The following is a 20,845-nucleotide window of genomic DNA, read 5'->3' on the forward strand; positions in this document are numbered from 1 at the left end:
TCTTCCTTTCATCTAAGAAATATAGCAAAAGTCAAACACCTTATCCCAGCTGAAGAGCTACCTCCCCTGGTTCATGCATTTGTATCCTCCCGCCTAGACTACTGCAACGCCCTGTTCATCGGATCTACAGAAAAGGTTCTGCGCCCCTTACAGCTAGTACAGAATGCTGCAGCAAGACTCCTAGCCAATGCCCCCCGCAGCTCACACATCACCCCAGTACTGCAAACTTCACTGGTTGCCAGTAAAATGGAAAATCAATTTTAAGATCTGCCTGCTGACATTTAAAGAGACTTCGTAACAAAAATTGCATCCTGTTTTTTATCATCCTACAAGTTCCAAAAGCTATTCTAATGTGTTCTGGCTTACTGCAGCATGTTCTACTATCACCATCTCTGTAATAAATCAACTTATCTCTCTCTTGTCAGACTTCTCAGCCTGTGTCTGGAAGGCTGCCAAGTTCTTCAGTGTTGTGGTTCTGTGATGCATCTCCCCCCTCCAGGCCCCTCTCTGCACACTGCTGTGTGTTATTTAGATTAGTGCAGCTTCTCTCTGCTCTATTATTTTTTACAAGCTGGATAAATCCTCCTCTGAGCTGGCTGGGCTTTCACATACTGAGGAATTACATACAGGCAGAGCTGTCTGCACTCTGCAGGAAGAAACAGCCTGACACTTCAGTGGAAGATAGCTGCAGGGGGAAAGAAACACACAAATGATCTCTTGAGATTCAAAAGGAAGGGTGTATACAGCCTGCTTGTGTATGAATGTATTTTCTATGTGTGGACATACTGTACATCAACCTACTTCCTGTTTTGGTGGCCATTTTGTTTGTTTATAAACAAACTTTTTAAAACTGTTTTTAACCACTTTTAATGCGGCGAGGAGCGGCAAAATTGTGACAGAGGGTAATAGCAGATGTCCCCTAACGCACTGGTATGTTTACTTTTGTGCGATTTTAACAATACAGATTCTCTTTAAGGTTCTACACCACATGGGACCCAAATACATAGCGGATCTATTGGAACTTTATGTCCCTCCACGCACCCTCCGCTCTGCCAACAAGATGAAGCTGATTATTCCCAGGACACACTTAACATTTGGTGCTCTGGCCTTTTCCTACGCAGCCCCTACTCTATGGAACTCACTTCCACAATCAGTACGAGAGGCTCCCTCTCTGGACAGCTTTCAAAAAAGGCTAAAAACTCACCTCTTTTCCCTAGCCTTTGAGACTGCATAATGCAGGGTCACAGCGCTCTGAGTCCCCAGGGAGAAAAACGCTATATAAATATTATTGTTGTTATCTATATTCCACTGTCATTGAACATTCGCCTTCAAAATTGGGTAGACTTAAGGGGCCCATACACTCAGCCGATCTTCTGACCGACCGACCGATCGATCGATAGATCGATTGCAAATCGGTTGGCCAATCGACCGATCGATGGCCGATTTCGATGGATTTCGATGGATTTCCATCAAACTGGCAGGGTGGAAAATGTAGGTCGATCTGATGAGATTGCTTATCAGTTTGCATTGGCCTTAATGGAAATCTGATGGCAAAAAAATGCCATCAGATCGAATTTCAATAGATTTCAAACTGAAATCTATTGGAATTCTATCCTGGTAAAAAATGTTCTAAAAACGCATCAGATAGATTATCAGATGCATTTCTTATCTATCTGCTGCCAATCTGACGAGTGTATGGGCACCTTAAGGGGTATTTGGAGTAGGAAATTTAATTTGGCTCTTACCCAGGAGGATTGGCTAGAGTGTTTCACTGAACTCACAGAGGGCAGTTTGTACTACTCTGATTGAAACTAATCTTAAAGGGTTTCATAGGGCTCACCTGACACCTTCCAGAATTTACCACTCCAATCCTGATTATTCTGATCAATGCTTTCGGGGATGTCGAGGTCCTGGGATGTTCTCTCATATGTGGTGGACCTGCTCGCTTGTATCTCAATTTTGGGATAGAGTGGTATCAATTATAAGAGCAGTGACCAAATCATCTCTCCTTAAAGACCCTGCTGTTTTATTATTGGGCCACAAGTTCTCTTCAACTAAATTCCCTATACATTGGCTTATTCAATGTATTGCTATGAGTGTGAAGCTTTATTTGGCCTCACAGTGGAAAGCCTGCTCCCTATCTTCTGATGCAGTTATACAGAAACTTCATCAGTTCATAATATATGAAAGAATGCTGGCCATTTCTCATGACAGAATTGAACATTTTCAGAACACATGGGATCCTTGCATACAGTATGCAGATAATGAAAGTTTAAGCTATTTAACCTATTTTACTTGATTTTTCGCTTCCTCAGAAGGGTTGAATGTCCTCGCATTGGGTTATATTCTTATGATTGGCTATTATACACTGTCAGTGGGTTAATTGTTCTCTGAATTCTCATGTGATAGGTCTGTTTTTGGATCTCTATCACCTGTTCATGTTAGGCTTCATCTGGAACACTTTGTTCACCCCATGCACCATTAGGAGAAAAAAACGTTTACTTTTTATTACAGACAGTTTTTTTTTTAAAAAAAAAAAGCTCTTGTTCAAGAAATTGTTCTAAGGGGGTGATAATGTACCACCCCAGAGACAGCACCTTTGGACAGACAAGTTTTTTTAAGACTTAACGGATCTACTAACAGAATCAACAGCAGGATATGGAGGCAGATAAGGGAGGCAACAGTTCTGTGGCCCAAGGACTTACCATATTTTTCGGACTATAAGACGCTCCAGACTATAAGATGCAGCTAGATTTAGAGGGCAAAAATCAGGGGAAAAAATAAACTACTAAACCTGGTGCGTCTTTGGTTCAGGGGGTGTCTTATGGACCCTTTTCCACCCCAAACTGCCTATCTAAGCTACACTGTCTGCCCACCTACACTAACATCTGCTGCCCCACTAACTACATTACATAACATCTGCTGCTTCCCCCCCCCCCCCACAGCCTGCACTAAGCTACACTGCCCCCGCTACCTGCACTAAGCTACAACGCCCCCGCTACCTGCACTAAGCTACAATGCCCCCGCTACCTGCACCAAGCTACAATGCCCCCGCTACCTGCACCAAGCTACAATGCCCCCGCTACCTGCACCAAGCTACAATGCCCCCGCTACCTGCACCAAGCTACAATGCCCCCACTACCTACACCAAGCTGCAATGCCCCCACTACCTACACCAAGCTGCAATGCCCCCACTACCTAAGCTACTACCTAAACCTACACAGCATTTTTCATACTTACAGATCCTACAGGGGAGGCGTACTGCCAGGGACTGGGCTGCCGTTTAGCCTGGGCTACTGGGAATTGCATCCTGGGTTCCCATTCAGTCTGGCCCAGAGAGCAGGGAAATGTGTAGCAAGGATCGGATGCCTCCTGGAGTTGGAGCTGCTGCGTGGACTGGAGTTATGTGGGCAGCTCCAGCCGATAGCCCACATGACTGAGCCGCCGATGTCATCTGTCCGGGTGGCGGCAAGGAAGGAAGAACCGCCTATCTTGCCCCCCAGGGAAAGTGCCACTCAGCTGCACGGGAGCCACGGATGTCCTCCATCTGGGTGGCAGTAGAGAAGGGACATCAGTGGCGACAAGTTTTGCCTGCAAAGACTGGAAATGGGGATCACAGGCATTGAGCAGCCCAGCGTAGCCAGAGTCGCAGGGGAGGACATCGGGGTATCATATCACCTGGTGGGGCGCCGGGCAGAAGGACGAGAAGAAACGGGATCTGGCGTGAGAGGTTGGGAGTCCAGCAGCCTCTGCACACGGGGTTTTCGCTCCTCTGCAGTCCCTCAGCAGCCCCGCGGCCTCCGCCCCCCCCCCCCGGGCAGCCGGTATCACACCCCCCCCGCAGCCTGACAGCCCAGCCACTCTGCCGCTGCAAACACTTGAGTCACGTGGGCCGCTCCAGCTGATAGCCCACGCGACTCAGCCGCCGACTTCATCAATCCAGGTGGTAGCAGAGGAAAAGCCGCCGATTTTGGCCCAAGGGAGAATGCCACTTAGCTGCACGGGAGCCAACGATGTCCTCCATCTGGGTGGCAGTAGAGAAGAAGGGAGAATGGGAAAGAAAGGTTATTTAGGTAATTTTGAGCGTGGCATGGTTGTTGGTGCCAGATGGGCCAGTCTGAGAATTTCACAATCTGCTCAGTTACTGGGATTTTCACGCACAACCATTTCTAGGGTTTACAAAGAATGGTGTGAAAAGGGAAAAACATCCAGTATGCGGCAGTCCTGTGGGCGAAAATGCCTTGTTGATGCTAGAGGTCAGAAGAGAATGGGCCGACTGATTCAAGCTGATAGAAGAGCAACGTTGACTGAAAACCACTCGTTACAACTGAGGTATGCAGCAAAGCATTTGTGAATCCACAACACGCACAACCTTGAGGAGGATGGGCTACTCATCTCCACTACAAATAGGAAAAAGAGGCTACAATTTGCACAAGCTCACCAAAATTGGACAGTTGAAGACTGGAAAAATGTTGCCTGGTCTGATGAGTCTCGATAATCAGAATTTAGCGTAAACAGAATGAGAACATCGATCCATCATGCCTTGCTACCACTGTGCAGGCTGGTGGTGGTGGTGTAATGGAGGTGGGGATGTTTTCTTGGCACACTTTAGGCCCCTTAGTGCCAATTGGGCATTGTTTAAATGCCATGAGCTACCTAAGCATAGTTTCTGACCATGTCCATCCCTTCATGACCACCATGTACCCATCCTCTGATGGCTACTTCCAGCAGGATAATGCACCATGTCACAAAGCTCGAATCATTTCAAATTGGTTTCTTGAACATGACTGAGTTAATGTACTAAAATGGCCCCCACAGTCACCAGATCTCAACCCAATAGAACATCTTTGGGATGTGATGGAACGGGAGCTTCTTGCCCTGGATTTGCATCCCACAAATCTTCTTCAACTCCAAGATGCTATCCTATCGATATGGGTCAACATTTCTAAAGAAAGCTTTCAGCACCTTGTTGAATCAATGCCCTGTAGAATTAAGGCAGTTCTGAAGGCGAAAGGGGGTCAAACACTGTATTAGTATGGTGCTCCTAATAATCCTTTAGGTGAGTGTATATACAGAGTAACAGTGGTATAGTTTAGTGTATTATTACGCATCTGGTTATCAGTGTGAAACTTTTTATGGGACTGCATTTTGAATGATTTCACCCTTTGAAACATAATGAGGTGTTTATTGTTATACTATTGAATAAAGATTGATTTATAATTTTTTTATCAATCAAGAGTGTGATGCTGATCCTTTGAGGGTTTTCTGTTATTTTGTAAATTGTCTTGTTTTCATCTCTAGTACACTCACAGTATGCAGGAGTTGCAGACATCTTGTCCTGTTTTGTATTGACCGCTGCTTTACATACAGTGGAGGAAATAATTATTTGACCCCTCACTGATTTTGTAAGTTTGTCCAACGACAAAGAAATGAAAAGTCTCAGAACAGTATAATTTCAATGGTAGGTTTATTTTAACAGTGGCAGATAGCACATCAAAAGGAAAATCGAAAAAATAACCTTAAATAAAAGATAGCAACTGATTTGCATTTCATTGAGTGAAATAAGTTTTTGAACCCCTACCAACCATTAAGAGTTCAGGCTCCCACAGAGTGGTTAGACACTTCTACTCAATTAGTCACCCTCATTAAGGACACCTGTCTTAACTAGTCACCTGTATAAAAGACACCTGTCCACAGAATCAATCAATCAAGCAGACTCCAAACTCTCCAACATGGGAAAGACCAAAGAGCTGTCCAAGGATGTCAGAGACAAAATTGTAGACCTGCACAAGGCTGGAATGGGCTACAAAACCATTAGCAAGAAGCTGGGAGATAAGGTGACAACTGTTGGTGCGATTGTTCGAAAATGGAAGGAGCACAAAATGACCATCAATCGACCTCGCTCAGGGGCTCCACGCAAGATCTTACCTCGTGGGGTGTCAATGGTTCTGAGAAAGGTGAAAAAGCATCCTAGAACTACACGGGAGGAGTTAGTGAATGACCTCAAATTAGCAGGGACCACAGTCACCAAGAAAACCATTGGAAACACATTACACCGCAATGGATTAAAATCCTGCAGGGCTTGCAAGGTCCCCCTGCTCAAGAAGGCACATGTGCAGGCCCATCTGAAGTTTGCCAATGAACACCTGAATGATTCTGTGAGTGACTGGGAGAAGGTGCTGTGGTCTGATGAGACCAAACAAGAGCTCTTTGGCATTAACTCAACTCGCTGTGTTTGGAGGAAGAAAAATGCTGCCTATGACCCCCAAAACACCGTCCCCACCGTCAAGCATGGGGATGGAAACATTTTGCTTTGGGGGTGTTTTTCTGCTAAGGGCACAGGACAACTTAATCGCATTAACGGGAAAATGGACGGAGCCATGTATCGTGAAATCCTGAACGACAACCTCCTTCCCTCTGCCAGGAAACTGAAAATGGGTCGTGGATGGGTGTTCCAGCATGACAATGACCCAAAACATACAGCAAAGGCAACAAAGGAGCGGCTCAAGAAGAAGCACATTAAGGTCATGGAGTGGCCTAGTCAGTCTCCGGACCTTAATCCAATAGAAAACCTATGGAGGGAGCTCAAGCTCAGAGTTGCACAGAGACAGCCTCGAAACCTTAGGGATTTAGAGATGATCTGCAAAGAGGAGTGGACCAACATTCCTCCTAAAATGTGTGCAAACTTGGTCATCAATTACAAGAAACGTTTGACCTCTGTGCTTGCAAACAAGGGTTTTTCCACTAAGTATTAAGTCTTTTATTGTTAGAGGGTTCAAAAACTTATTTCACTCAATGAAATGCAAATCAGTTGCTATCTTTTATTTAAGGTTATTTTTTCGATTTTCCTTTTGATGTGCTATCTGCCACTGTTAAAATAAACCTACCATTGAAATGATACTGTTCTGAGACTTTTCATTTCTTTGTCATTGGACAAACTTACAAAATCAGTGAGGGGTCAAATAATTATTTCCTCCACTGTAAACTTTATCGAGTAATTTGCCTGCACTAAAGAGGGTTGAGGGGCTCCACTGCTTATTGTTAATTTGCATTATTAGTTTGTATTGCTTGTTTGGGAATAGTTGATACCGTGAGAAATTGTTATCCATTTTTGATTATGAGCACTTAGTAACTTCTACCAATACCATTTAGACATCAGCAGACATGCTCCATGAACCCATTTATTGCCCGGTTGTGTTTAATAAATCACAACACTAACATTTATTAGCAAAAAAAATAATGTTCTAGTGTTTATATTACCCCTATTAAAACCCTGTACTCACCAAGTACCCCCTTGCATAGAAAAACACCACAAGTACCCCTTGACAAGTATATCTCACTAATATTATAAATATAAAAGTTTGGATGTTTGGATGTTGGTTAATCACGCAACAATGGCTGAACGGATTTGAATGAAATTTGGCACACACATAGTACATTACCAGGAGTAACATATAGGATACTTTTTATCCCCATAACCAAAAAACGGGCAGAGACAAATACAAATTTTACTTGTAAAACAAACTGCAGCCATTCTTACACTGTTAATAGTAGGGTTCTCAAACGTTGCACAGTTGGTCACTAGGTGACTGGGATTACTATTCAGAAAACTGGGTGGAGCCTACAAAAGCCAATCAAAATGCACCTATTGATTTTCAAGGGGAATATTTAATTGCTGCCATTTTTGCACTGTTAATGGCACAAGCCTCAAACCTGGTACAGTTGGTCATTGGGTGACTGGAGTTCAAATTCAGAAAAGGGGGTGGGGCCACAAACAGCCAATCAGATTTGTTTCATTTTAATGTAAATGATTGATGCCAAAGACCGCAAAGCTCACAAACTAGGTCATTGAGTAATTGAGTAATTGTGCGTTTGGGTTAGAAAAAAGTGGGTGGAGTCAAAACCAGCCAAATACATACTCTGGCAACGCTGGGCCAACAGCTAGTATTTAATCATAGTACATAATTGGTTCTAAACAATTTAGAAGCATTTACAAATCGGTTTTATTTAGTTAAAACACTAATTTGGTGTTTTTTAAATAAGATTTATCATTTTCTAAAACTCTAAATCTTATTCCTCATTAAGTATATCAAGCCTGAGTACCCACTGGAACCATCAGAAGTACCCCCCTTGGGGTACACGTACCACATGTTGAGAACCTAGGTTCTATCGTATGCAAGTTGTGCTTTCAAAAATTGTATTTAGTATGCAGGAATGTAATTTGAAGGAGGTATTACTATATAGCAAAAGCTAATTATTGGATTTTTTTTTTATTTTTTTTTAAAGGTAACTAATAACTGGGTATTCTGATTCCAATCTTCCTCCTTCCTCCTTACTTAATGACTAACACAGTACTGCTAGCCTAAAAAGAATTGACTTTTTAGACTATTGTACTCACCAAAGCTGGATTCTTCACCTAGTTCTTTTCCATAACGTACCATACACTCCCCCAAAAGACCTTCAGGCTGTGGGTAGCCTGGATTCTTGACTTGGCCTCGAATCTTAGATACAGTATTCAGCATAGACAGCTTGGCACGAGATGCTTAAAAGTAGAAACAGAATGATGCAATGAACAAAAAGAGTATACATGAATATAAAAAATCAACAGTTTAAAAAAAAAAATCTTGCCGGGGAAGGGGGTCGGATAATGCCATTGCATATTAAACTCATAATTCAGACAAAGCACACAAATATAACTTGAAAGAATACCTTTGTAGACTTATCTGAAAACTTTGTGCTAACACCCAAAAAATCCATGTAGGTTTAGGCATATTTTCCCATGTACTCCCCACTCCAAGCTTGGTTGGATGAAGTAGAAAATATTAGGCATCTGGAGTCTATAGTGCAGGAATCTTATAACAGACTTTTGATGTACCAATTCACACACACTATGGGCATTATATAAAGAATAGGAATAAAAAGGGAAGGCTAAAATGCCCCAATCCGGGTTCTGCTAACTGTTTTCATGCTTAGGTAGTATTGGCACGGAGGATTGATCTGGTGCCATTTGTGGGACAAGTGGAGGTTGAACGTGAAAAGGATACTTCTTTTCTGTAGGGAGATTCACCAGGGGTGAGAGATGGGTGAGAGATGGATGGGGGGGGGGGATTCGGTTTCGAGGGCCACTGGCTAATTCTTTGCTATAATGGTGAAATGGGAAGATTGTTGTTCATTAATAATAGCATATAAAATTTGTGTGTTGTGGATTTCCCTGTGGGCCTTTTTCTTAGATATATTATAAGGCTTATGACCCTCTGTTAAAGAGAATCTGTATTGTTAAAATCGCACAAAAGTAAACATACCAGTGCGTTAGGGGACATCTATTACCCTCTGACACAATTTCGCCGCTCCTCGCCGCATTAAAAGTGGTTAAAAACTGTTTTAAAAAGTTTGTTTATAAACAAACAAAATGGCCACCAAAACAGGAAGTAGGTTGATGTACAGTATGTCCACACATAGAAAATACATTCATACACAAGCAGGCTGTATACACCCTTCCTTTTGAATCTCAAGAGATCATTTGTGTGTTTCTTTCCCCCTGCAGCTATCTTCCACTGAAGTGTCAGGCTGTTTCTTCCTGCAGAGTGCAGACAGCTCTGCCTGTATGTAATTCCTCAGTATGTGAAAGCCCAGCCAGCTCAGAGGAGGATGTATCCAGCTTGTAAAAGATAAGAGAGAAGCTGCCCTAATCTAAATAATACACAGGCAGTGTGCAGAGAGAGGCCTGGAGGGAGAGATGCATCACAGAACCACAACACTGAAGAACTTGGCAGCCTTCCAGACACAGGCTGACAAGAGAGAGATAAGTTGATTTATTACAGAGATGGTGATAGTAGAACGTGCTGCAGTAAGCCAGAACACATTAGAATAGCTTTTGGAACTTGTAGGATGATAAAAAAACAGGATGCAATTTTTGTTACGGAGTCTCTTTAAAGCGGACCCAAACCAAACATTTTTTTAAATTAAAAATATTTAGTTGCACCACTGACACATACAAAGATAAATAAACAATCCTTCAAACCTATGAGCATTTCAGTTCATGCTTTTCACCCTTCTCTTTTCATAACTAGGGTTATACTGGGGGCAGCCATTAGCAATTCCTCCATTGCCGGACACCATCTACTCCACCAGTTTGCCGGATTTTTTCCCGGCAATTTGAAAGGAAGGGAGGTGTTCCTCCAATAAATGTAAAATATTTTATATTTGTCATCATGCAGCTGAAAAAAGGCTGGAATTTATTATAATTTAGAAAAGAGATTTTATTTCTGAAATCTTGTATTTTTAATTTGGGGCCACTTTAACAACCTTGTACATTTGTTTCAAAGTTTTTATTTAAATTTTTAAAATTTTAACAGATCAAATTGTATATAAAGATTTGAACGACAATAGAAGAACAATGGGAGCGACAAACACAGATATCTTCAGCTGTTATCTAAATTTGGTAGGGAGGGGACAGGTGAGATAACCAGTAGTACAATTTTAGCAGACATTGGAACAACAGAGTAAGATTGCTACTGTCAGAAAAAACTTCTGTGAGCCCACAGAGGACTAAGTCCAGCCATCTGGGGATTGCTGATAGAGAATTAGGGGATAGGGCAGGGAAGGGCCCAAATAGGGCTGAGTGTTATGAATACCTCCCTGGACGCCTGTCGTACAACCTTGTACATTTGAATGTATATCTACAGTGATGATTGTTTCTGCACATCCTGGTCATTGGTGACAAATTGAATTCACTAAAAATACTGTCCTCGGACTATAAGATTGACCCCAAAAGTGTGCGTGTGAGGGGGGGGGGGGGGGAGAGCACGTGCGTCTTATAGTCTAAATGTACGATATTCAGGTCACTGCTAGGTCTCCCCCATTTAAGCCAACAATTGCTGCAGCAACTGCGAGCACAGTGGAAGCCCTTACCATTCCTGCCAGCATTCTCATCCTCTGTCAGGAATCCTCGCCAAGCTTTTATCTCCACCCACTCTCCATGACTGCCGGGTCACGGGCGTGAGTGAGCAGGAGGAGGCCCAGTGTGTAGGAGTGAACATGCAGCCATGCTTGCTCCTGAACTAGATGTCTGGCATCCTCAAGCAGCATTTGACCGTATCACAGTCAGGCGACACAGTGCATGGCTCACTAGCTCTCAGGGTCTCAGGTGTGAGAGGGGTCACAGGCCAGGTCATGGGCATGAGACGGCAGGAGGAGTTCCAGTGTGTTAAAATAAGCAAACTCCTAAAATGGAGGTCTGATCTCTGGAGTCCTCATGCAGCGATCCCTCTTTGCCACCCGGTAACCGTTGAGATGGCAGTACTGCAGTGCTGGAAGCCTTTAATGGCTCACCAGCCCTCTGTTCTGAGCAGTCAGCGTGAGCAAGTGTGTTTAAAACAATTTCTGCTTTGCTATCAGTCTACTCTTCAGGGAGCTCTGTTTAACGTCTGTTCTTCTTGGAATAGAGGTTTACATTAGCCAGTATTAAATTGGCACATTTGCAGGTTGTAAATTAGGGTCATGTCTCTTTGGCTGTGAGAATCAAGTTTTCCTGTCACAACTTGCTGGGAAGCTGGCTGTTACATGCAAGTCAGCGAGAAAGGGCCAAAAAGGTACAGCAAGCAAGGTGTGGCTACTATTTACAGTTTGCCTATGAGGACTTCAGTTTAGCTTGGTACAATGTTAAAAATAATAATGTTGACATTTCTATAGTTCTTAAAAAGGTACAAGGGAGAACACAGGTGGACACGAGAAGGACATAAGGTACAAGAAGACATAATTGAGGGGAGAAGATCCACAAGACGTTTCTACACCACCATGGACTCACTAGGTTAAGTATTTTTTCCCGGATCGTCACTCGGACAGCACCCCTGGATGAGACTTGTCTCCCTCCCCACCGTGGACAGGAACTGCAAAAGAACAATTTGCATAAGCGACAGGCAGCCTGCTATATAAGCTACTTACTTGCTGCTATACTTCAGTATAGTTTCCTGTCCCGGACGGAGCGGAGGGAGAGGTCTCCAGGGTGCCATCCGTGTCAGTTGGCAGGGGCAGCGTGTAGCAGGACTCCCAATAGAGCTGAGCAGTGAACAGTGGGGAGTCCTGCAGCGTATGGGAGGCTTCTCCGAGGAAGGCAGCGGTATTATGCGTGCAGGCGCGCGCATGAAGGTCACTTCCGGGTTACCCGGAAGTAGTCACGCGCTGGCGTCCCGCGTGACCTGAGGTCTGCAGAGCGGCAGGGGCTGCGGCGGTGAGAGGCGAATAAGCGAGACAGCCGATTCTAATTGCAACACAAAGACGCCGGACTAATTATGCGGCAGGGGCCGCGGCGGTAAGAGGTAATCAGCTTCGGCTGATCAATCAAGGTATGTGAGGCTGATTAGCATAGTTTATGCGGCATTGGCAGCATTAAGTGTTGTCAGCTGCGTCTGTTTATGTGTATTTATTTGGAGGTGAGTCCATGATTCAGATGTTGGCAATCATGGAGGACGCTTCAGGTTCAGCTCTTTTGCAGTCTGCTAAGTCTGGACAAGACCCCTCTCTGGCAAGTAGATGTGGTATCTGAAATACTCCTGCTTGTTACTAATATATACTATGAAACCTCTAAGTAATGGTTGTTCCTTGTTTGTGTTTTTTTATAGCCTAAAAAACATGACAAGTCGGACAAGTCTGATAAAACTGACAAAGCTGCTGCTCAAACTAGTCAGCATGGTTCAAGCAGATCTGAGAAGAAATGTGCAATTTGTAACAATCATTTTTCCTCATCTACCTCTAAGAAGTTATGTCAGAACTGTACAGAAAAGGCTGTTAAAGAGGAATCACCTGTCATATTTAAAGATTTAATGGGCTGGATGAGATCTGAGATGTCTTCAGCAATTAAAGAGATTAAGGACTCTGCCATTGCTTCCAATTCTATTGTTCCTTCGGATGTTCCAGGAACTAGTGGAAATATGGACACAATGCCTCCAGTTGTTAATCCGGCATCCCCGGGTTTGACTTTATCTCAGTCGGGGCCCTCTGGATCCAAACGTAGAAGAGAGAGTGAGATAGAGTGTTCCGAATTATCTGAGGGAGAGATTTCTGACTTAGATCAGCCATCAGATATGGAAGAGGAGGTCTCTAATGCTGACAGATCAAAATTTGCTTTCTCAACAGATTCAATGAAAGATTTATTGGGGGCTATGTATGATACAATGGGTATCAAGACAGAGAAAAGATCTTTGACACCTTTGGATGAGATGTACAAAACTTTGGCGGACCCCCAGCCTCAGTTTATCCCAGTTCATTCCACCCTAAAGGGTATGATTAAGAAGGAATGGGATAACCCTGAGAAGAGAGCCTTCTGGCCTAGATCCTTGTCCAATCGTTACCCTTTTTCTCCGGAAGATAAGGGGTTTTGGGGCCCTCCGCCTAGGTTGGACCCATCTTTTTCAAAGGTGTCAAAGAAAACAGATTTATTATTTGAGGATTTTGGTAGTCTGAAATACCCAATCGACAAAAAGATGGACAACCTTCTGCGTAGAGCATGGGAATCCTCTTCCTTGACATTCAAGCCCGCGGCAGCTTCCACGGCAGTGAGTAGATCAAATAAAAACATGGCTACTAGAATTACAGAATAAAATTGCTTCCGGAGTTCCTCGAAAAGAAATTCTTAATGACTTTCCCAAAGTTTTAAATGCCTCTATTTATATGGTGGATGCATCAGACGACACTGTTAAGCTTACGGCCAGAACAACTGCCTTAGTTAACTCCGCTAGAAGAGACATATGGGTTAAAACCTGGAATGGTGATAATTCCTCAAAATCAAAGTTGTGCGGTATACCATGTGAAGGTGGGCTCCTTTTTGGATCCAAGTTAGATGATACACTAGATAGAACATCAGATACAAAGAAAAAAAAAACTTTCCAGAAAAGAAAAGGCCATTTCAGTATAAGCGGCCATTTCGTCCCCCTAACAGGTCTGAGCAATATTCCAAGTCCTCCAAGGGTAAACGTTGGGCTCCATACAGACCACAGAAAGCAAAACCCAACTTCAATCCTGCCAAAAGGCAGGATAAGCAATGACGCCAGGACTCCAGTGGGGGGGGGGGGGGGGTAGTTGCAAACTTTTTAGAAGTGTGGCAGCCTCGATCCACAAGTCAGTGGTTGCTAAAGATTGTATCAGAGGGATACAGAATCGAGTTCAATCATCATCCTCCTCAGAGGTTTTGCATAACTCCCCAACCACAAGATCTAAGAAAGAAACGGGTATTACAAAACGAGGTCCTTTATCTACTGGAAAAGGGTGTAATAAGATATGTACCAAGTTGTCAGAGAGAAAAAGGGTTCTATTCTTCAGTGTGTCTGGTGAAAAAGCCACAGGGATCCTACTGGTTTATCTTAAACCTGAAGAAGTTAAATCTAAATGTAAAATACAGAAAATTCAGGATGGACAATATAAAATCTGTGATTCATCTCTTGCAGAGAGACGATTTTCTTGCCTCCCTAGATCTCAAAGATGTGTACCTTCACCTACCCATCCATCCATCCATCATCACAACAGTATCTAAGATTTGCGGTCCACATGGAGGAAGAGGGAAGACATTTTCAGTTTATTGCGCTTCCTTTTGGACTTTCCTCTGCCCCTTGGCTGTTTACCAAGGTTATGTCTGAAGATCTAGCGGAGCTTAAGACTGATGAAGGTTAATATCCTCGGATATTTAGATGATTTTCTGATTTGGGGACCTTCAGCGGAAGGGGTGAGATTACAGACAGAGTCAACGTTAGATTATCTTCAGCAGTTGGGTTGGCTTATTAATTGGGAGAAATCTTCCCTAGTTCCATCCCAGGTCATAGAATTTCTAGGTTTTAACATTGACACTAGGAAAGAGAAGATCTTCATGCCTGATAGAAAAATTACTGCAATTCTAAATGCTATTTTTTCCTTTCAGAATGCGAGGACAATATCACTGAGGAAAGCAATGGCAGTACTCGGACTTCTAACAGCCTCATTTTCCGCAGTACAGTGGGGACAATTCCACGCAAGGGTTCTGCAGTTATGGATACTCAGATCATGGAACAGAAGCCTCACGGTATTGGACAATAGGATCCCTATCCCTCACAGCATAAAGGTGTCTCTACTTTGGTGGCAGGATCAGGTTCATCTGTCGACAGGTCGTTTATGGAATTACCCGGAACAAAGGATAATTACAACAGATGCCAGTTTATGGGGTTGGGGAGCACATTTGGATGCTCTTCTGGCCCAGGGACAGTGGTCTGTACAGATCAGCTCAAGGTCATCAAACAGCAGAGAACTAGAAGCAGTGTGAAGGGCACTACTACACTTCAGGGATCAGATCGTACCAATGGTCTAGCACCATACAAAATAAATGGGATACAGTTGGGAACATCAAACTTGGAGAAGGACTTAGGAGTACTCATCGACAACAAGTTAAATAATCGTACTCAATGCCAAGCCGCTGCAGCTAAAGCGAACAAAATTTTGGGATGCATTAAAAGGGAAATAAAAACTCGAGATGCTAGCATAATATTGCCCCTGTTTAACTCTCTAGTAAGGCCACATCTGGAATATGGAATTCAGTTCTGGGCACCACATTACAAAAAAGATATTGCAGTTTTAGAGCAGGTGCAGAGACGAGCTACAAAATTGATACGTGGGATGGAAGGTCTCGCTTACCAAGAAAGGTTAGATAAACTGGGTTTATTTAGTCTAGAGAAAAGACGCCTTAGAGGAGATCTAATTAACATGTATAAATACATTAGAGGGCAATATAATAGCTTGGCGGATGAGCTTTTTGTCCCTAGGCCTTCTCAAAGGACTAGAGGACATGAGCTGCGCATGGAGGAAAAACGTTTTAGCCATTTATTTAGGAAAGGGTTCTTTACAGTAAGAGTGGTTAAGATGTGGAATGCATTGCCACAGGAAGTCGTTATGGCAAACTCTATACCTGCATTTAAAGGGGGCTTAGATGCTTTCCTTGCGTTGAAAGACATCCATGGCTACAATTACTAGGTTATGCCTAATGATGTTGATCCAGGGATTTTATCTGATTGCCATCTGGAGTCAGGAAGGAATTTTTCCCATTTGGGGCTAATTGGACCATGCCTGGTGGGGTTTTTTTCGCCTTCCTCTGGATCAACAGGGGTATGTGGGGGACGGGCTGGAGTTGTACTTTGTACTGGTTGAACTCGATGGACGGATGTCTTTTTTCAGCCAAAATAACTATGTAACTATGTAAGATCAAAGGAACGCATGTGACAATAAAGACAGACAACAGAGCGGTAGTAGCATTCTTAAACAGACAAGGAGGCACGAAGAGTCAGATGTTATGGAAACAAACATCAAAAATTATGTTTTGGTCAGAAAATGTCAAATCATTACAGGCACGCCATCTAAAGGGGACATCGAACCAGGTGGCGGATTATCTAAGCAAGGAGAAGCTGGACCAGAACGAATGGTCACTCAATCCGGAGGTTTTTCAGATGATAATTTCACAATGGGGATGTCCAGAACTGGATCTAGAAATTTTTTTTATATATCCAGGCACATCGCCTCTAGTTAGGACATTAATTATTAAGGAAAGGGGGGGTGCTGAAGGGGGTGTGGCTAGAAAACAGCAAAAATCTATTAACCCTTCGCACTCTCACATGCAAATGTTCAAACAAATGCATTTACAGATTCACTCATCCAGGCACAACTGTTATCCCTACAGCTAAGTTAAAAGCCGGGGTTTTAGTTCACAGAAGAATGCATTCTTATGCTTAGTCACCTATACTGCGCAGAAGTACCCAGGTAAACATAGGTGTCCTAACTCTGGCCCTGTAACATGCATAGTGCAGACATGCAAACACATTCATTGCATCAAACCTATCAATGGATTAGGAGCACACATCCTGACGTCCTCTCCTGGGACAGACAGTGCATCTTACCAATCGCACAAGGGAGCTAACGAGCAAGGGAGCACCATGCACATACACCAGCATAAGCTGTGTGCATGCTGACAAACACATACAGGGGAAGGAGGGAGTGCACTGAGTGCACATGCGATTGAGCTGCTGTACTCAGTTTAGTATAGCTCAGTCGCATCCAAAACGCGGCAGGATGGCGATCGCGTTTTGACTAAAGTCGCATCGCAATCGGATCGCACTAATGGAGAGTGCTGCCGCGGTTTCCATGGGTTTATGTCCCTTGCGATTTGCGGTCATGGTCAGGTCGCAAATCGCGGGGTAGTGGAGATAGGCCCTGACACATCCTGTTAATTACTTTTAACCATTAAGCATTTCTTATTTACATGCCTGTGATCTATGTGTGTTCTTTCTGTTTTCGTCATACGACAATGAGCATCTGTGCACGCACCACCATGTCCATACATGTCCCACCCAAGTTTCCATGTCTCAATTTTCCACCTTTCTTTGCCCTGCCAGATACCTTAAGGAACCCATTCCCAGATGCCCTGCTACATGTATCACTAGAGCTACTGTTTCCCCACCTCTTTGTGAGGTGTATTTATGCAGTGGCATACAGGCGGGGGGGGGGGGGGGGGGGGTTCTTCGCAGTGACTATCTGTCCACACAAATATGTTTTTTATGGGTCCCCAATACTTCTTTGGGATGCACATATTCTGTGTATAATTGGAACTGTAGCTTCCCTTGCCCTCTTGAGAGATATACTCTATTATGCAGGCTGGGCTCATGCATCAGCTTCGCCATCTGCACAAAGATGTGTTACACTGCACAACTTGTGCTAAATGGGAGCTGCTGCTTTCCCTGCTCATTTGTGTAGCTTTACTGAGGCACTGCTATGTGGGCAATGTATACATAGGGCTGCAGTTTGTACTCTGTTTACAAACAAATGGCAGAGCGCTGGTGTGATCAATCAGGAGGCTTGGACAGGCTGTTATGATAATAATAATAATAATAATAATAATAATAATAATAGTCAGAACATTTGTGTGGCCCTTTTCTCCTGTTGGACTCAAGGCGCTCAGGAGGCCACCCTGCAGTGTTGGGGGGGGGGGGTTCTTGCCTTGAATTCCTTGCTGAATAGGTACTTGACCTGGCCGGGGTTTGAACCCTGGTCTCCCGTGTCAGGGGCAGAGCTCTTGACCAGTACTCTATCCAGCAAGTACTCTATCCCGCCCTCTTCACATTACACAGGGCTGTGAGTGTTTGGAGCGTTGCTATGGCAGCACTCAGTCCCTGCAAACCAATCAGTGAAACACTAGGCGGGACTCCCCCTGCTGACATCACTTCCTCCACTATGATACAGCTGCAGCATGGAGAGGAGGCTGTATAACTCCATGCTGTTTACCTGGCCCTGATGTTTAGAGGGTTAAACCTGGGGATGGTTTCTTCTGCCTGAAACATGGATGAGACAGAACTTGATGTGGGTGGATGCATACACAGGTGAGGCTGATACAGCCATTAGTGCTTGTATATAAGAGCAAAGAGTAGCAGGCGCTCCAGCTCTGTCTTGGGCTATATTGCTGTGGGACTTCTTGTGGTGGCGGGGATACTTTTTATGATTTGTACACTGTGTGTTCTATTTCCAGACGAAGCTCTTGTTTTATAGAGTGAAACTAGTCCTAGTCGAATGACACTAGCACTGTAAATTGTATAGATCACCCATTTCTACCCCAGCTCTATACCTTCTGTGAAGGCATTTGTTTCATGGCTATAATACTACTGTGTAGGAGCATACAGGTCTCTCTGTGATTGATGGCAGTGACAAAGCTGTGATACCTGTCTGGTTTATATAAAGGACATTTTGTTTTAAATTAGCTCCATTTGGTGATATATAAACAATTTCTGTTAGAAGAAGGCCACATGATGTGTACGTGCTCAGGGACACTTGCTACTCTTGAACATGTCCTAATAGTAGATTTACTGTTATTTTGCAATGTCCTAGCTTCCTTGACTTTTAGTGGAAAAGGGGCCCCACGGACAGATTTAGACAAGTGATGTGTTGTCCAGACTGAACCACTTCCCCTTGTGACCTTAAACAGAAGGTTGAGTAAGAGAACAGTGGGTGGTGAAACTCATTATAATATGGGTGGAGAGTTCTAAGAATTAAATGTTAACTGCTTCATGTCTGCACTGATTATTGAACTGTGATTGGTTTTTGTAACACTGATGGACATCCTGAACTGCCCAGAGGCATGTATATTTTTGCATACTTGTAACCCTATAAAATCGGCTGTGTGCTAATGATCTGTAGCATTACTCTGATGATGCCTGTATCAACGGCCCTTGATGCATGAATAAATGTGTTGTCTATTTGACGAGGTGTGTCCGAGTCTTCCCTGTCCTTAAACATCTTGGACAGCAGTCTCACACTTAGCCTCCATCACAGTTATGTTACCATACTCCTATTTTGCCATGTGCTTTTGCAATTACTTTTAACAGTACTTTGCCGTGGTGGGACTAGCTACACCCCAGTATCCTCTGACTGATTGCCAGCACTGGGGGGGATCAGCAAAGACCTCGCACCTCACAGCAACGTATTTTTATTTCTTTTGTGCATATATATATGTGTATCAGTACTTTAGTGAGACTGACAGTTATGACACTTGTGGCAAGTCTCTCCCCATACTTGTATATATGTTTTTTGGAGACCTGTTGATCACTGGTTTACAAGACTACAATCCAGCTGATTGACCAGTGACTCCTCACATCACTTATTTTGTACATATAGGTTAGGTCCTTTGTTGGGACATAGTTTGTGAATTTCTATACCTCCCCTGAACTGTCTGAGATTCTTATAAAGCATAAGACTGACACCTATGGCACTGTTAGGGCTAACAGGTGGGAGAGGCCATTGGCCTTTGCCAAGCAAAAGCTGAAGACTGGAGACATAGCTGCTTGGCAGAAGGAGAAGATGTTAGCGCTCCGGTGGCGGGACAACAAAGACGCCTGCCTCCTCTCTACAGTTCACAACACCTCCATTGTTCCCATCAGAACGAGAGGAGGTAAAGACATTGCAAAACCGCAGGTCGTGATGGACTATTACCACACCATGGGTGGTGTAGACAGAGCTGACTAGGTGGTGGCCTTTTATCCTGCCGTTAGGTAACAGCAGAAAAAATACTACAAAAAGATTTTCCACCACCTCCTGGAACAAAGCATCTGGAACGTCTACATTCTGCACAAGCAGCGAAGTGACAGGCCAGTGACGCACGCTGACTTCATCTGGAAACTGTGCGAATGCATCTGTCTAAAGTACCAGACAGCAGCAGATGCCAGAGTTGGGCGTCGTGCCTCTTATGTGGTAAACCCAGAGCGCCTCACTGGCCGTCATTTTATGGAATACATTCCACCAACTCCCCCCAAAAAATGCCCCAACTAGGACATGTGCTGTATGCTGCAGCAAAAGCGACGAGAAGGGCAAAGAATCAGGAAAGAATCATGATTCTAAAGCCCCGATTGTGATGTCACCCTTTGTGTAATTCCCTGCTTTAACATATACCACACACGGGAGGTGTATTAGGAGTATATATGTACATATGGCATAATCCGCTGCCTTATTTGTACAGTTTTGCTATTCTTTCAAATTATTGATACATTTCTTTACTTCAACAATGTTGTGTTCCAGTCTTATTTATATGCAGAATGTCTACAAGGCTTTTATTCTGATTTATTTTGGTGAATTAGGACTTAAGAATTGAAGGCCTAAAATTCATGAAAAACAAATGTACCGCTTATGACTACTAATTCCTGATAGAATGCACCGCCCGGCCAATCCGGTGCTATAAGAATTACTGTAGTCTCAGACCCCAAAATTTTCCGGAGAACAACGAGTAATAGATTCAGAGGGGAAAGCAAATGCAGACATAAATTGCTCCAACCTTGTGCGGAGCCTTGGTGTGCTA

At 43.7% G+C, this 20,845-nt stretch overlaps 1 protein-coding gene across 4 annotated transcripts in view; it reads right to left on the minus strand.

The window, feature by feature from the left end:
* Positions 1 to 20,845, minus strand: part of SH3GL1 (SH3 domain containing GRB2 like 1, endophilin A2) — a 594,767-nt gene that overhangs the window by 327,499 nt on the left and 246,423 nt on the right. For 3 of the 4 annotated variants that reach the window (XM_068233807.1, XM_068233806.1, XM_068233808.1), the window contains exon 5: positions 8,399 to 8,542. The exons of the other annotated variant lie outside the window; for it this stretch is intronic. In XM_068233807.1, coding sequence (XP_068089908.1) covers positions 8,399 to 8,542 — 144 coding nt within the window. The remainder of the gene's footprint in view (positions 1 to 8,398; positions 8,543 to 20,845) is intronic. 4 annotated transcript variants of the gene reach the window in all.

Source organism: Hyperolius riggenbachi, chromosome 1, assembly GCF_040937935.1.
Source record: "Hyperolius riggenbachi isolate aHypRig1 chromosome 1, aHypRig1.pri, whole genome shotgun sequence".
In the NCBI taxonomy this organism is placed as follows: domain Eukaryota; kingdom Metazoa; phylum Chordata; class Amphibia; order Anura; family Hyperoliidae; genus Hyperolius; species Hyperolius riggenbachi.